The 17,199-nt window shown below is 34.5% G+C and overlaps 2 protein-coding genes across 3 annotated transcripts; one reads left to right on the top strand and one right to left on the bottom strand.

The window, feature by feature from the left end:
• The first annotated feature begins 391 nt into the window (after positions 1 to 391).
• On the top strand, positions 392 to 2,567 carry LOC128223763 (ELAV-like protein 1-B). Its single transcript, XM_052933133.1, has one exon. It carries the CDS (start codon positions 849 to 851, stop codon positions 1,968 to 1,970), a length of 1,122 nt encoding a protein of 373 aa, XP_052789093.1. The 5' UTR covers positions 392 to 848; the 3' UTR covers positions 1,971 to 2,567.
• A 1,410-nt stretch (positions 2,568 to 3,977) lies between these two features.
• Positions 3,978 to 16,861, bottom strand: LOC128224780 (TBC1 domain family member 13-like). 2 transcript variants are annotated; one of them, XM_052934827.1, is made up of 15 exons: positions 16,822 to 16,861; positions 16,629 to 16,702; positions 15,085 to 15,125; positions 14,287 to 14,348; positions 12,654 to 12,747; positions 12,042 to 12,124; positions 11,092 to 11,248; positions 10,627 to 10,758; positions 9,108 to 9,174; positions 8,631 to 8,729; positions 7,427 to 7,570; positions 6,606 to 6,687; positions 6,262 to 6,319; positions 5,787 to 5,848; positions 3,978 to 5,270 (listed from the first exon to the last, which is right to left on the bottom strand). In XM_052934827.1, exons 1-15 carry the CDS (start codon positions 16,836 to 16,838, stop codon positions 5,267 to 5,269), a joined length of 1,176 nt encoding a protein of 391 aa, XP_052790787.1. In that variant the 5' UTR covers positions 16,839 to 16,861; the 3' UTR covers positions 3,978 to 5,266. The 2 variants fall into 2 exon arrangements, with proteins under 2 accessions (XP_052790787.1, XP_052790788.1); XM_052934828.1 differs by having other exon boundaries at positions 15,108 to 15,125; positions 16,822 to 16,838.
• Between the last annotated feature and the right edge of the window lie 338 nt (positions 16,862 to 17,199).

The following is a 17,199-nucleotide window of genomic DNA, read 5'->3' as shown; positions in this document are numbered from 1 at the left end:
TGCATCAAAATTTGTAGGAAGGACCCTCAAGCTATTCTTTAGCATTGACAATTGAAGGCTGTTTGATCCATTGTATGCACCAAAGAGCACATAACTCTAACTAAAACCTCTAGTTGTGTTATGCCCCTTGGAAAACTCAAACTATAGAGGGTTGGATCGAACATGGCACTGTAATGAAATGTTATTTTTTTTATTAAGACAAAATAAATGACTTGTTCAAGGACAAAGTGTTGATATCTGGTACATCTTTTTAATCAAACTTGTTTGCTGTCATATCATTTTCTCTAAATAGTGCCAAGATTTAAAAACTTTTTTTTCGAATTAAAAAAAAGTTAAAGAGTATAGTGATAGCCTTGATGGTGTTGTTGTTGCTGGCCATAATTGATACCATTATTAAATTCACATGTTGCCGTAGGCAATATGCACATACGTAGGAAGCCCCATTACTCTTGCTTAAATAGATAAGTTCTGTGTCTTGGACATTCAACTAAAAAAAACACCACTGTGTTAGGAACTGTGGTTGGCCAGTGTTTAAATGCTTTCTATTTACAATGTAAGGTGAGTTGATGTATTTTTTCCTTGAGATTTCATGCAAATAAATGTTTATTATAGTTGTTGTATGCATACTTATATAACATGATACTTTTTTTAATCAGATATATAATGAATATGTGTCCTGTATGCAGAACATTTAATACTGGTACTGTGGACAACTGGTTGGCCATTTAAAAGAAGAAATTTAATAAAGTTTATCAATGACGTAACAAAATGTTATTTTGAAACCAACAACATTTAATGTGGATATCATGCTTATGTTTCAGTACTCCACCAACCGCTAGAAGTCCAAGATGTCGGGCAACACCGAACCCAACAGTAACCTGATCATTAACTATCTCCCTCAGTTCCTTACCGATGAGGAATTCAAAAATATGTTCCTAAGTATCGGACCCCTCAAGTCCACAAAAATTGTCCGAGATAAGTCCAATGGCTTCAGCTTTGGATTTGGATTTGCTGATTTTGTGTCGGTGACTGATGCTGAACGGGCGGTGAAAGTGTTTGATTTCTTGCCGATGTACGGGAAAAGGGTCAGAGTTCAGTTTGCCGATAAGAATGATGAGCTTGCAAAAGGTTACAATATCTATGTGAAGAATATTCCCAGTACTTATACCGAGACTGATCTCGATGAATTGTTTAAGCCGTACGGAAAGATTGTCACTTCTAAAGTACTGATGGACTTGCAGACAGGACAGTCTAAGAATGTTGGTTTTGTTCTGTACGACTCTAAAGAGGAAGCTGAAAAGGCCATCAACGAAATGAATGGAAAGAAATGCCCTGGGTCAACCAATTTTCTTGTGGTCAGATATGCTGATGACCCAGCATCTAAGAAAAATGTCAAGAACCTTGCACTACCAGTACTTGGGCATGTGCCTCCCCCGATTCCTGCCATTCCAATATCGCCTAGCAACAGTTTTACCTCACCCACTGGTCATGTGGGTCCTGTCAGAAACCAGCCAACCAGCCGGATCCGTTTCAATCCAATGGCGAGAGAGGACAAGGGGAGTGTGTACAATACGATTGCCCAGCAGGCTAACTATAACACAGACTCCTACAGGTATGACATGACCAGCCCCAGCCAGGGAGGCTATGCTTCAGGTTACTCATCACCAGACACGAGCATGCACGCTCCTGGCACCTTGCCAGATGTTTCAGGAGGGCCTGGGCCTATCTCAATCTTTGTACACAACATCGCTGAGGACACTGAGGAAAGGGATCTATGGGCCATGTTTGCTCCATACGGCAGTGTGCTAAAGTGTACAGTCATGATGGATTTGGAACGGAAAGTGTGCAAGGGGTTTGGTTTTGTAGACATGGGCAACTTCACTGAAGCTGGAAATGCTATTCAGTGTCTGAATGGTCACTTCTTTAAAGGCCGTAAGCTGAATGTCTCCTTTAAGAAAAAGTCCTCGTAGATATCAACTAGTTCCATTTGTATCACATGTGACTTTAGGCATAGAATCACATTTTTACAAGTGTTAAGTTTCCTGTCAAAAGTCAGGTTATTGGCAAACATTTTTTATAAGCGGATGCATATTTTAATACCTACATATAAATACCTATAGTACTTGTATTTTGTAGTTTTATTTTGTAATATAAACTGAAGGAAGTTATGTTTTATGTTCTTGTAATGTTTTGTTTTTGCTTGTAATGTGTAATCATGCCATTGTTATGTTTCATTTTCGCTCATAAGGTGTATATATGCCATTACCCAGTTTTGTTTCCATCATTTCTTTATCTTTTCTTTCGTTTAAGAGTAGACCAATGTTGTCTAGGGTATGTTATGCTCATTTAGTGTTTCTGGAAGCATTGCCTTAATAATTTTGTCACCTTGAACAAAACAAGTTCTTACTGTAAGTGATCTTAATGTTAATGAAGACTTGATATTCATCATATTTTCATGTGTCATGGGTTTGATCAATTATTGTTTTCATGTGTCATGTTTCATTATGTGTACCCAAAATTGCATCATTCAATAAAATGCTTCCCTTAAATGAAATGAATTTCTGCTACTTTGTTTCATGTATGACTGTTGCACTTAAGATTGCAATATGTATATCCAGTGAAGATTGAGCGATATATAGTCTGTTGATAATGTAACAAACTATCCATAGGAAAAAAATGTTTTAGTTAGCGAGTTGTGTGCACTTGATTCTAAAATAAAACTCGAAAGTTTCCATAAAAGCAGGGGCCATTATTTTGCCCAAAGTTGATGAATGTGCATCGAAATTCCCAGTTGCACAGTGAGAGTGGGGTCATAACAAGCCAATACCAAACTTTCCAGTTCACAATATACCTACATATTGTGTGTTTAGTCACTATCGTTTGATTTGAACGAAAGATATGAAGTAAAACTCTGCTATTTAAGTAGTAGTTACCTTGACCCCAGCTGCACAAATCCTCATGCTGACTGATTTCTAAGTGAAAGTTTAAAATTTTAATTCTTTACATGAACACTAAATTTCATGCTCTTTTTATTCTTTCAATTAATAATTTGAAGGACAATAGTACTTTTGGGGACAGACAAAACAAAACGCCAGATGCACAATTTCACATGCTGGTTGACATTCTACTAGTTTTCTGACAAAACTTGTGGACTATATGTGATATTTGGCTAACTCAAGGGCCATAACTCTAACTGTAGGCAGTCGTGCGTTTTCAGGTGCACTATTTCATGTACAGCTTAATATTTGTGTAGTTATGTGAGTAGCTTGTATCCTTTTTGAAATATACATACATTTTTTAACTAAGTTGTGAGCTTAAACTGATAACTTGATGCTTATACTTATGCAGATCTGAGCGACACAAAGTTTGAGACTAACAGACAAGAACAAGTCTATATGCCCCTATCCCTTTGAAGTGGGGGCATAGAAATGGGTCTGGACGTTGAATACCAACAATAATTAGAGGTACCCTACAGGTCATAGTGAACCAAACTTCAATGTTTCATTATTAAATAAGCTTTTGCAATGACAATTTCAACATTTGGCGGAACAGACCAGGAAATATGCACCTATATGTTTTCGTGCCAGACCAGCGTTGGCGTTTTCTCCTTGGCACACTTGTTTCAATTACATGTACATGTTATTTTGAGTGATCTTTCCGAGTTGCAGAGTGATCACAATAATAGCTATTTAGCTTGACTCCAAAAGCTTGCCTGTAATTTAAAACCTATGGCAAGCATCCTCTGTGTATTGATCTTAATCTACTTGCCTTGATCTCTCTTATCAGATCTCTGATCTGAGTATTCTGCTGTGTAATTTGGTAGGTTTTATTGTGCCAAGTTATTTTCTCATGTTGCCATATGAAGTGCCCTGAGACATTCAATAAAGTGTACTTGACTATTAGAAAACCTTTGGTCAAAGTGGGATAGATTGACAAACGTTTTGTGCAATCTTTAACCTTAAAAAAGGACAACTTCATTAGGCTTAGCAATTTTATTAAAACATTATCAACAATTAACATTTTAATTAAGTATAATGATTATTATATATTCATTCAATAAACAAGTTTTTTGAATAACAAATGTATTAAAAAAAATGATTACACGTATGAACCAATAATTGAATCACCAATTTGTGTAAGTAACCGCAACTGTGCAACATAACATTTAAATCATCGCCGGACACAAATTAAGTGCAGACCTTTACGCAAATACTTAAAAAAAGAGGAAAACAAACAGAATTAAAATGTTGACTATATTGCCAGAAAACAGCATAAAAGCATAAGAGATCAATTTACCTAATACCTCTTAAATACGACCAACAATTCTCCCCCGGGAATTAATGGTCACTTAAAGCTATTGAGATTTTTTTTTTTAAATAACAATTTCAGTTTGTTTAAGAACATTAAACATATTATTTATTATGTAGCTATTAACTAAACATTTTATAGAAATATTATGAACGTTTAATTTTAAAAAAAGAAAAGGTACTATGAACTACAAGTATTTTGAATGTGTAACATTCTGTTTTGATCCTCATCCATGTTTCAAAGTATCAAAGTAAGACCAAACAGTTAACTTAAAAAAGAAATAGCCAAAGCAGTTATATCAGTCTTTCTAGAAACAATTTGCCGAGACACTTTCAAAATTTTTTGATCGATTATAAATACAATTACTCAATTTGTCTTTTAGAAGTCAAAATGTACTAAAACAATAACACGCTGCCAAAATCTAAATACCCGGGGTACAAATCAGGTTTTGCGCTTATATTACAACTCCAGACAAGTCACGTGGGGTAGATTAGACCCTGTGAGTACTTGCAGAAACATGAAAACAGGTATATGAATTAACACAAGAACTTATACATGCATCGTATTTTGCTTACAACAGGATTAATGAGTATTGTTATGAGCATCTTAGTAAAATTGCTTTCACAAAATATAAGCATGTTAATGGCACAATGTTTAAGGAAGATGATCTTTAATGTTATCTTGAGTGAAATGAATTTCTGCATAAAATAGTGTAAGGTGACACGCACTTGTGCAACAAAATAAACGTAACACATCTGTGATTGAACCATTCAACACGCAAGTCGGAAAGCATATAATTATGTCTCCATTCTCACAGACAACGAGGTTGGAGATATCACATGGAGTCACAACTCTGGAACTCTGGGTATGCACCGTTAGGGGGTTGGGACTTGGAAATGTTTGCAGTCTACAATATCACATAATAACTGGCACGTAGGTTCGTTGATCACTGACACTATCATCTGAAAGTCAATAATAGTTTTATTAATTTCTTTTAGTTTGACTGTGACGAAAGTTATAAGCTTATAGAACCACTCACAAGTCTGTCTGGTAGAAACTAGTTTGATGTCAATTGTGTGAGTTCATTAGAAAGTACCCCCTGGTGGGGCTTGAAAGTTTGTACTAATTTCTTTTAGCTTGATTTTGACGAAAGCTACTAGCTTATAGAACCACTCTCAAGTCTGTTTCCTGGGTAGAAACCAGTTTGGTGTCAATTGTCAGAGGTCATTAGAAAGTACCCCCTGGTGGGGCTTGAACCCAAAACCTGTTGGTAGGGAGGCGGACACCACTCTCGCCTGCTAAGTTATATAACAATACCATGACTTTCTATGAAAAGAATGGACAAGATTTTTGTTGTTCAACTTATTTCTACACAATAAAAAAGAATTCTTATTGTAAAAGTGTCTTTAAAGAGACTGAACATAATGGAGCAGTGAAACAAAGGTGTATGTTTCATGTCATAGAACCCAATGATGTACCTTGAAATATCCACAGCTTTTTTGATCACACGCTGCACATCATAAGTGGCATAAGGGAAGTTCTAGAATGCAATGAATGGTGAAATCAAAACAATTTCATCAATTCTTCTACAAAATATATAAGAGCCTAAAATGAAGGCACAGATTCTAGTCTAGAAACAAATCCGTAAATTTGTACTACAAAATGAACTCTGATAGCAACCAAGCATTGTTGGATAACAAATTGAATAACACTAAATTCTTATTGGTCCACAAATATTTTTTAGTAACATCTGCATCAAATTAAACTTATGTACATGGATGAATAATACTTAAATCATATTATATATCAATACCAGTAAGAGTTTTAATAGCACATAGGCTTTCAATTGTTTACATTGGATTCCAAACAGGCCCTTAGTGAATAGGCAAAATATTAAGTCTTTTTTCTCCCCTATGACATTTCTATAATTTCAACAGTGTATGCACATTTTACCTGAACAAGTTTCATGTTGTGTGAAAAGTCACCTGTCAACAAGTCATTCTTCAACAGTCTGAAAAAACAAACAAAAAAAACATTCAACATGCATTGGTACAAATTATTTCTTATAAAGATACATTTCTGACAAAATAAAGAGGTCTTATTAAAGTTCTATTATCTGAAATTCTTAATCATAGGGTCAGGCTCTCAATGTGTTTATCCTTTGCCTGCAACCCGTTTTACATTCCATAAGTATCAAGGGAACATTGACATCTTAGTATTCATTCAATTCGTATATGACAAAAATGTGAACATCTTAGAATCTAAAAATTATTTACTTGATTTAGAAATTCACTTACAACAACATTGCACAGGCGACGTGAATAAGAAAGTTGAATCTCTTTTCCTCTGCAAACAATGAGTCCCATATTCTGAGTACGTCTGAAATCATTAACCACATGATAATAAATGGAATCTGTTGAAATGCCCTTCTGCGTTTATGACTGACATTGCGATTATCCCCTGGCATGTTATACAATATGAACGTCAAGTTAACTATATACAAGAGATTAGGCAATATATATACCTAACAGCTATTTAACACCGAAAAAGGGTAAGAGTTGTAATGCTGTTGCCTGGAACTCCAATATGTTGTGGGAAATTAGGGTTACATAATGGTCACATTCTCTTGGCCTCTTTGAATAGGACACCGGTGTATGTTTAAATCCAGGAAATGGACTTCATATCAGCTCCTATCTGTCTCTAGAAACAAGCTGATATAATATTATATACCTACATGTTGTGAGTCACAACAATAAAGTATTTACATTTTCCATCCTCTTGAAGTGCGTCTTTATTTCTTACAATTAAATACCACAGCTCCACTGTACAGGTATTGCTAAGATAACATCTGTATTTTTTATTGAAAGGCATAAAACTGGGGCTTCAGGTCATGTTCTTGAAGACTATGCCACCAGGTGAAACATATCTAGCTGTGAAGTGTATATTTTTTATTTTTACAACGAACAACCATAGCCATCATACCTGGAAGTGGGCATTCCTGAGAAAACATCTGGGTCAACGTAAAACTGGGGCTTCTGGCCTTGTTCTTGAAGCATATAAACCTGATGAAAGGTATCTACATTTTATACAATGAACTACTATAGTCTCGGCGTCATACCTGGAAGGGGGAATTCCTGAGAAAACATCAGAGTCAACCACCTGAAGGCGTAAAACTGAGGCTTTAGGTCTTGTTCTTGAAGTCTATACCACAGGGTTGAATCTTTCTCCTTTAACATTGACATCAACTGGCTCATCTGGTTACCTGTAATGAAAATTTAATTAAAACAAGAGTGCTGCAGAAAGAAAGTGAATGCTTGTCTGTTGAATTTCCATCAAGTAAGGATTGATCACATTTTTTCATGCTTCATGAGCCCAGTACAGCACGCGAGCAAATTCCATGAAGAGCACTAATGATTTTAGTCATTTACTCACTTGCCCTACTGCGTTCATACAGCATAAACAGAAGAAAAAATGCAATCAATAATTATTCATAACAATTAAAAATTAGCTGTTTTTTCTGCTATTGAGTATTTGTTCTCAAGAAATGTAACCAACAACATAAATTTGTTTAAAAGAATGGCTGATTTTGTAACGTTGTATACTATTGGTTAAATGATGTCGCACTTATCCAATCAGAGAGCAACATTGAAACAAACAATGACAGCATAAAGTCTTGCATGTAATACAATATAAACATCAAGTCTATCTATAATATGGACAAGGCGAATGTAAATGTTATGGGATCTACCATTAACTCAATAATTGCTACAGCCAGAGTCATGAGCTATGTACATATTAGTAACATCTGTAACAAATTTCTACTGTGTATCTTGAACTTTGTTATGTTATGGCCCTGGTTATTTTTTGCACTATATTAAACATTTTTATGTTTTATGAATGTGTTGTTTTTTTCGCTCTTAATTACGCCAAAAACAGCCCAGCTAAAAATAAAACAAACTACCGTATGTAATTCAAGAGGGGCAAAAATATTTTTTCAACCAAAGTCATACAGTTGAAATGAACATCAAGTCAGTAATGGCCTCTTGTTGTGATAACAAGGTTGCATGGAGTTCAGTGTATATGATGTTATTCAAGCCATTTTAAGTTCAATTGAGACAAGAGATATATATAAAATCATTCTCAAATGTTAATTGACTGTAAATCTTTGTTTTTTTATATACATGCGAGTCATTCACACTTTATATTACATATATATATTAAAATGTCTAGGCATTTAGTTAATAATTTTAAGCTAAAAACAATTACTGGTACTAAAAAGCTGGACTATTTAAAAATATAACACTAAAACATGTTTAACATACCAATTCCACATTGTGAATCGTCTAGCGACTTGATAAAGTTGTCCCTGATTTCTGACATAAGATTGGTGAAACAGAAGAAACTGTCGGCCTCAGCAAATTCTGAAGATGACAAAAATTAACATCAGCAAACAAGCACAGAATGCATCTTATTTAACAATAATTAACAGGAACATATCTTTTAACAGGTCTATTCTTCTTTTAATAAGATCAAGAAGAAGAATTTAGACAATTGGAACTAATAAATATGTGTCAATTTTTATTGTATGCTTTTGGATGGGTTACATAAATTTATCAATGACATATAATAAACATCATTTACTTTTCAAGCAGTATTTTCTTCGTTTTTGCGACCAATTTAGAAGCGGAATTGTTATTCAAGCCTTTAAATTGCACAATTGTGGCATTTTAAAGCAATACATTTTTTATTTCTGTGATTTATGCACGCCTTATTTTGAATATATTTAAGAGGGTTGGTACCTTCACAATCTGGATCAGGATCTGATGCGAAGGCGTGGTATATCGGCCCAAGGATCTCATTCATTCCCTGAATAAACAAGTATCATTAAAAAGTGATTATGGAAATGAAACAAAAACCATGGAAAGAAAGTGAAAATGTTATTCAAGGGCTTAAGGCAAAACTAATTTAAATCTATTACATTTGTGATGTAATGTTGATCTATTTTGATATATCTAAATTTTGATTTGATAGAATCTAGAATCTTAACTTTTGCCTAAAAATACCTTTAAAATTAGTATTGTTTTCCCCCCATATATTAAACTCATCCATATGTATCCCAGGCTAGTGCCCTACACATCTCATTTGTAATCCCCCTACATATCCCTAGGCACATGTAACATTTGCCTGTAAGTATCACAGGTCAGTATACCATCCACCGTTATGTATCCTGGGCCCATGTACAACACACCAGTTTGTATCGTTAGCAGGGTGGTAACCATCCAACTCTTGTATATTAGGCCAGTGTATCACTCACCTGTGTACCATACATAAAAGACCAGTCAGGTGCTCAATCCACATGTATCCATCCTAAGCCAGTGGTTATACCCAGTTACACTTGCCTGTATGTCACCTAGGCCAGTGTAACATTCATCTGTATACAATGTATATCCTATCCCAAGTTGTTACCGTAATTCACCTAAGAGTTCGGACACCTTAAAATAATTATTTTTTTTGCTGTCCGAATACATAGAAAATTACCATTTTTACATTTTATTTACATGTTTGTTTAACCTGCCTTTTTTCTTCATGTTTGCATTTTACCATTAATTAATTTATCCGTAGTAATCAATGGTCATAAACTTATTTATTACGCCTATAAGTGTAAATCCTTCGTCAAGTTAATTAAAACACCATTTTATACATGCATTGAACTTAATAAACACATTCTATCGGCCTCAGATCAAAGAGTCACACTGTGTGACGTCACATAACTTACAGTTATACCCACGAGGATCTCGTGGAGAGCATGGACATTGCTATGCAGGATTAATGTATAACTGTACGATTATTGATTCTTACAGTCTATAAGTGAGGTACAAGTTTGAAAGTTTATTGGCAGATCGTTTTACAAACATGTCATGTCTATGTTTTCTTAATCCCTTGATTGCCCTTGTTGTTTCTTTAATCCTCCAATAAATATATCACACTTCCTTTTCAACAGGCAATAAATCGTTTAGGATGGGTAGTAACTAATTAACTTGTCACAGTGGTGTATAGGTTAGGTAATCTAGCCAGGCATTGTAAAGATAAAAATCAATAATCTTCGTCTGTGAAACTTGGTAACTGTGAAAGTTATGATTGATGTCCTTTGGGTGTCCGAAAATTAGGTACACAAAATAAATTATTTTGGAAAATAATTATGGGTGTCCGAATATTTAGAGTGTCCGAACTCTTAGGTGAATTACGGTAATTCACCTGTACATATCAAAGGCTGTTCGAAAACTCACCTGGTTGATACTATGTCATGGCAAAACTCACCTGTATATATCCTAGGCCTGTGTTGAGCTTGCCGTACACAAACAGTATCCTTTCACAGACCTCCCAATGTGCCTCCTGACCCTCTGGCAAGGGAACAAACTCTTCACTTCCCTTCCGTCTGCTCACAGACATCTGTTTATAATAGTCATAAATTTCAAGTACAGGACAAATAAAAACAGTTTTATTGTTGAAACATATATGAAAAGCTAAATCTTATAAGCAGTACCAATTTCATCAGAGTGCCAAAATTTCTTCATCATAACCTTAACAGAAAAGTGCAGATGTCCAAATGATTTTTTGGGGATGTATATATCTACGATATGGTTATCTGAGACAAAAATAGATCACATTTAACAGTGAACACAAAATTCTTATACCATCAGGTGTAGATATTTATACCTACTTCATATCATCAAGTAGATTATGTATAAAGGTGTATTTGATCATTCAATGTCTAAGACTTACATTTGTAATTCCCAGCCTGTTTCTGCTGACAGATTCTGAATGTAGTACACCCTGTTCCACTCGTTTCCTGAGAGTCTCAAAACTGTTCTTGCCACACAATCTAGCACAGGGAAACCGTGTTGCTCGCTGGAAGAAGTTCAGATCCGGGCACAATCGTCTGGAAAGGGACAGGGATTTGTGTTGTTTTTTTAAATACCGGTAGCCTTATTCATTTTTTATTTAGTTAACATTAACAAAGGGAGTACATTTTTCAATAATCAAGACGGAAATTCAGCCACCCCTACAAATACAAATACTGGGAACCTTGGAGTGTCTTTAAAGCCAGCACATTCAGTATGTATCTTAACTTGGATGTTTAAGTATTATTAGCTTGTGATATTCTCTTATATTTTATTACAAACTGCCAATGGTTGTGAATGATATTTGAAATTTGAAAACACAAGCAATAAATATGACATGAGTTAATCTAAGGCCTAGCAAATGAATGTTCATACATGATTCTAAAATATGTATGTGTCTTTTTATTACTTTGACATACACATATACGTGGAACTGGATTAATTCTTTAAATTAGATTAAAAAGCATATGTTGCTTGACGTCATTTGAGGCGCTCCACATAACTTGCCCACATGTGAATGTAAAACTGATAATAACTATTCTATGAAGATCAATGTGCCAAAATGAAATATTGCATATGAAAAGCAGAATCCCTGACAAGTATTAGTGTATAAGTAGTTTGTTTAAATTCCGCTCATTCCAATATTTATTTTCGTGAACAGCCTTGTATACTTGATATAATGTTAGAAGAAAAAAGAATTTGTATTTATTTAAAAACTTTTATCTCAAAATTCCCCTTAAGAAGACCTGAAAATTGGCCCCATTCTCACAGTAAAGGGATGGCTGAGTGTACTTCTTTTAAGCATCATGCAAGTGACTATACATAAGGTACCTGCAGTCCTTATCAATCTGTAGAAGCATTTCATTGTCCTTGAAGTAAGCCTGCCATCTGCTGTCAGGGTTAGGGTTTAGAGGCTGGAAAAATCATATAAGAGAAGTGAGGGGGAAGGGGTCGTTTCACAGAGAATACTAGGAAACAATAAATATAATTTCAACTGTAATACTGCTCTGTTGAAAAGATATCCTAGGTACAAAATGTCTCCAAGAATTCTTGATCAGAATGGCCCCAAGGTATTCCTAGGTATTTACTAGTTTTATGCTCGGTCTTTGTTATTTGACATAAGTGCCATAAAAGCACAAAATTATTTAAAAAGTAACAACTGCCAGAAATCTTTTATAACATATACAATGAATTCAACTGATATGTAATGAAACATTTAAATTCGTGAGTGGTATAAATCCTGAAAAAAATATTCCATCGAATAATATTCATACATGTTCATGTACTGTAATTATTTCGGGATATTCAATAAAACAAAAAACAAAAACAGACCACTTTTTTAATACCATTCTGTCACATGTAATTCAATACAGATGAACAATTTTTAAAGTATATTTTATAAATGATTATAGAAAACATAATAGATTTTCCAAAAAGCCTTACGTGATCATCAAAAGTGACGTCCATAACACCTTTCTCAGTGGCTTCTGTTCCTGGTTTTATAATCATCTCATCAATAAACTGTCGATACAGTGCCCTGAAAGTGTTGTTTATACAATTAAGGTACATAAACACACAAAAAACACATCTTTAAAGGGCTCACTACAAATATAACCATAATAAATGCAAGATATAATTTGAAGTTAATTGTAATTCCATTATAACACGTTACTACCATGTCCTTATCATGATATTTTTAATTGTTACAGCTTAGCAAACACTAACAAATTAACAAATTCTTTTTACTATTAGTATTGTATTCAGATCATGCTGTTGTGTTATATTAGTATATACAGATGATGAGATGAACAATTTATTAAGATGTAAGAATATGTTAAGAAATCCACATAATTGATACATGGCATGACTTTGGCTACTCATTCAGTGCATTTTTGGGGCCTGTTTGTTAATGATTACTTATTTCTCTCAAAAAAAAATCATATCCGCATCCTGAATCCCCTCTCTCAAATAAATTAACTTAAAAAGAAGCATTTAAAGTGTTATTGTATGTTCAGTTGAACATCAAGTATATTTGATTTTATACTCGCACTCACAGGTCATATACCAGTACCGGTACAGGGCTTGACGCTTATTCTAATACTTGGTTGCCCTTCGGGCAACCACCTAGCCATTTTCACTTGCCCGAATGGATTTTTTACTTGCCCAATTTTTTTGGGCTCATTTTGTTGTTGAAATAAATCAGTTGTCATGAAATTTGTAACTTAGCACATACATTCAAATTATTAAGGATGAAATAAAATTGAATTATAAGAACGAACAGTCAACCTCTTATCTTAGCCTTGTAATCCCCATTTATTTTGAAGTAAATTACTATTTATCGCAATGTAAAGTGAAATCGTAAAGTTCCAAAAACCGAGCATCCGAAAATTGGAGCAGTCCGAAAAATAGCCAAAATTACCATTCTCGCTGCGTCTGAGTCCAGGAAAATTGTTTCCCCATGACTCGACCCAGCGTCATATTAGTTTCTTTTCATACTTTTTCTCGGATGACTTAGCCTTTTTTCGTTTGAAACATTAAAAAAAACTTGACAGTGTCCACTGTCAAAACGCCATTTGTGTACATTGTGAGGGCATTAACTGGAATGCTAGCTATATGGATTTGGTGCAGCTCACGCAATTGGCCAAAGGATCGAGACGGAATTACTCGAGCTCTACCGGAAAATATTCGGCAGTCTTCACCATCGTAGTTTCGAATGAAAATGTCGGAGGAGCTCAGTTTGACCCGATTTTTCGAGTCAACAACCAATGAGTGCATTAGATTCGGTTTGATAAATAATCTCCAAGAAGGAGAGTACGGGCTACTATTTTTTACCAGAAAAGTCGCCACTATGACAAGTTTTTTTTTGTTACTGCCCGATCGGGCAGGTAGATTCTAAAAACTACTGCCCGCCTGCAAAACTTACTTGCCCTGGGCAATCGGGCAGTGGTTAATGTCGAGCCCTGCGGTATATGCTGATAATTATAAACAAACCACAACTTGTTTTTGTAAATAAACAATAGATGAGTTAAAATGGCCTTAACATCATGTCATATATATATATCACAAATGTTCAAACCTCTGTTTCTTTAGTTCAGACGCCCAATCACCTGTAGTCTTTGGCAAATAGTGCAACACAAGCTGAAAAAAAGAATATCTTCTTGATTACACAAAAATGTATTGTTCATATTGATAAAAATACAACTTTAAACATGTACTTATACAGAAAACAACATGAGATTTACACTGAATATCATTTTCTGTATGTGCGGACTAAGGGCCATGCCAAAATACAGTGTTTATTAAATAGTACTTTTACTTAAATTTATTACTTCACTAAAGTTTTGACTATGTTGGTGTTAATTTCTCAAGTACATTATCTCTGTATAAAACTGTTAAACATATTATTTCAATTACAGCAAAACAATTACTCTAGATTATGTTATAATGTGCTTGTATATTATGATGATAGTATTGACTCACAATTGTGTGACTACTGTTACAGAAAATTTATATAGAGACTGTAACAGCTTTGGCTACATAAGGGAACGCCTACATGTCAATGAAGTTTAATTGTGCTTTATATAATAATATAAGGAATGTTTATATTGCAAAAAACAATGAAAAATAACCTATTGTAGAAAAATGTTATTCATTAATGTTTTCTACAAATACTTTGATTATATGTAATGTAACAATGTTTATATATATATATTGCATTCAAACATTACTTTTTTATGAAAGTTTGGTTTTGAGATCATTTCATGTCATTGTCACTTTCTATCATGTTTGTATTATATATATGTGTTTGTGTATGGGCCAAAGTTTTGTACAATAAACTTTAATCTCTGGGATTTTTTTAAGCTTTCTTTATTACCTTCCAGCATTTTGATCTCATACCTTGTTCATCTGGACATCCTGAAAAAGTGGGGATTAATGGAGGAACATATATCAAAACATTGAAAACTTTACTACGAGATTATTGTTTCTCGAAATCTGTACTGGTTGAGAAGCAGTTTCCGACAGTTTTCAAACGTTTTTATTGAATTATTTATACGTGTTTAAATATCTACTAAAAGTGTTCACATTTTATATAACTACAGCTCAAGTTGTTATTGTCGATATATTTCTAACATGTGTGACGTCACATATAGTGTATCTAAAAGGGGCGCAAAGAGGTACTTACGTTGTTCTGATTAGCTTGTGATGAGAAGCAGTTTCCGACAATTTGTATGCGGGGCATATTTGAGGTGCCTGTTGTGTGTTTTTATTATCCGTTTATTTAATAAACTAAATATAAGACTGTAATAAGAGAAATGTTATTTAATTTTTCAGCATTTACAAAAAAATTAAACCTTAAAATTTACGACATTCAATTCATACTCGAAATCAGGCAGAGACTGAATATCAATGATTTTTTTATTCATTTCTGATGGAAACTTATGTTTGTATACATTTAAGTGAATGTGGATGCAAAGCAAGCATGACACCAGTGTTCACAAATATGTACACAATGATCATCGTTTGTATAAGTCAATTAAAGAAAACCTTGTAGCTATTCATAGATATGCAAAATAGGTTCACACGCATGCGCAATACGCTGCGCGTGCAGATCCCCCACGTGCAAGTTTGTGTACAAAATGAAAAATAAACATAAAACATTAAATAATAATAAAAGTTTCTTACGTGTCTCGATAAGAATTTCAACTTTTGATTGCCTAGTTACCATATAGCTGAATTGCAGTACCTTCTTTATGAAGATCTAAGGAAGGTACGCGAAAAAGCGATTTGTCGGAAACTGCTTTCCGTCGGAAACTGCTTTCCGTCGGAAACTGCTTCTCAACCAGTATGTTGTATTTATGTATTCTTTAGACCTTGCAGTCAAGGATAACTTGTGAAAGTGCAAGCACTTATTTCCAACGGGGTCTTTTTTTTTTACTGAAGGAACACCATGCAGAAGAGACAGTGTCCGATGCGATACCCTAGCTCTTTTTAAAGAGACCCCTTTGTTCTTAAACTTGCTCTGTGTAAAACTCCGGTACATAGGGTACAACTTTCCGGGGTTAATCCAGTACTGAGAACACCACTTTTCCAAGCACCACCCTTTAAATGCCAAACGCCAGGCAAGTGAGCTACTTGTACCAACTTTTAATGTCTTACGGTATGACGCAGCCAGGGATCGAACCAACGAGCACCGGCTCCATAGGCAGACACCTTAACCACTAGGCCACAGAGACATCTTCTGTATCCCAAGCATTTCTAAATCTTTGATATGCCACATAGCACACTGTGACAGCACTAGCAGAAGACTCTCTTGGATCAGGCCTAGCTGGTAGTAAGTTTAATAAAAAGATGAAATAAAAAAAAATGTAATCAGAATACAATTTTATCAGAGACATTATAATGTTACTGGTACTGTACCGTTAAAAGCAAGCTTCCGCAATTTGCTCATGTCAATCACTTCCGCGGCAAGAGTTTGCTGGAATTCCTGCAATCTGGAAACAGACAGCAACAAGTCAGTTGACTTTCGCATAGAAAAATACCATTTTAACAAAATGTTTATCAACCTGCGTACATGCAATTCTTATAAAAGGGGCGTTTCTCTCAAAATTACCTGGCTTTGTGGGCCATTTTTTCTAGTTGTTTACTTATGAAATGAGCGGAAAGAAATCGGCGGAAAGAAATTATAGTGGAAAGCAAAAGGTTATGAGCCACCATTTACTTTTCGATAATGTCCGTGCAAGAGTTAATGTCAAGAATGAATAAATGAATGAATGAACGAACGCACGAACGAACGAACGAAACGAACGTACGAACGAATCAATCAATTAATCAATCAATTAATCAATCAATTCATCAATCAATTAAAATCAATCAGTAAACCAACAAAACAGTAAAATAATATTCAATCAATCAATACATTTATCAACTATTCAATATTCATTCGTTTCATTCAAAAATTTGGGAAAGCAACAGCGTTCAAAGTTAGGGT

Source organism: Mya arenaria, chromosome 17 (genome assembly GCF_026914265.1).
Source record: "Mya arenaria isolate MELC-2E11 chromosome 17, ASM2691426v1".
Taxonomy (NCBI): domain Eukaryota; kingdom Metazoa; phylum Mollusca; class Bivalvia; order Myida; family Myidae; genus Mya; species Mya arenaria.
Note: the sequence above shows the minus strand (reverse complement) of the source record. Positions and strands in the feature narration are given on the sequence as shown.

What these genes read in the sequence shown, in the direction of transcription:
- LOC128223763 (XM_052933133.1), top strand. Translation starts at nt 849, where the DNA reads ATGTCGGGCAACACCGAACCCAACAGTAACCTGATCATTAACTATCTC.
- LOC128224780 (XM_052934827.1), bottom strand. An exon ending in CGATTCACAATGTGGAATTG is followed by an intron (nt 7,571 to 8,630) that starts GTATGTTAAACA and finishes TTTTCATTACAG; the next exon opens with GTAACCAGATGAGCCAGTTG. An exon ending in GTCGCCTGTGCAATGTTGTT is followed by an intron (nt 6,320 to 6,605) that starts GTAAGTGAATTT and finishes TTGTTTTTTCAG; the next exon opens with ACTGTTGAAGAATGACTTGT.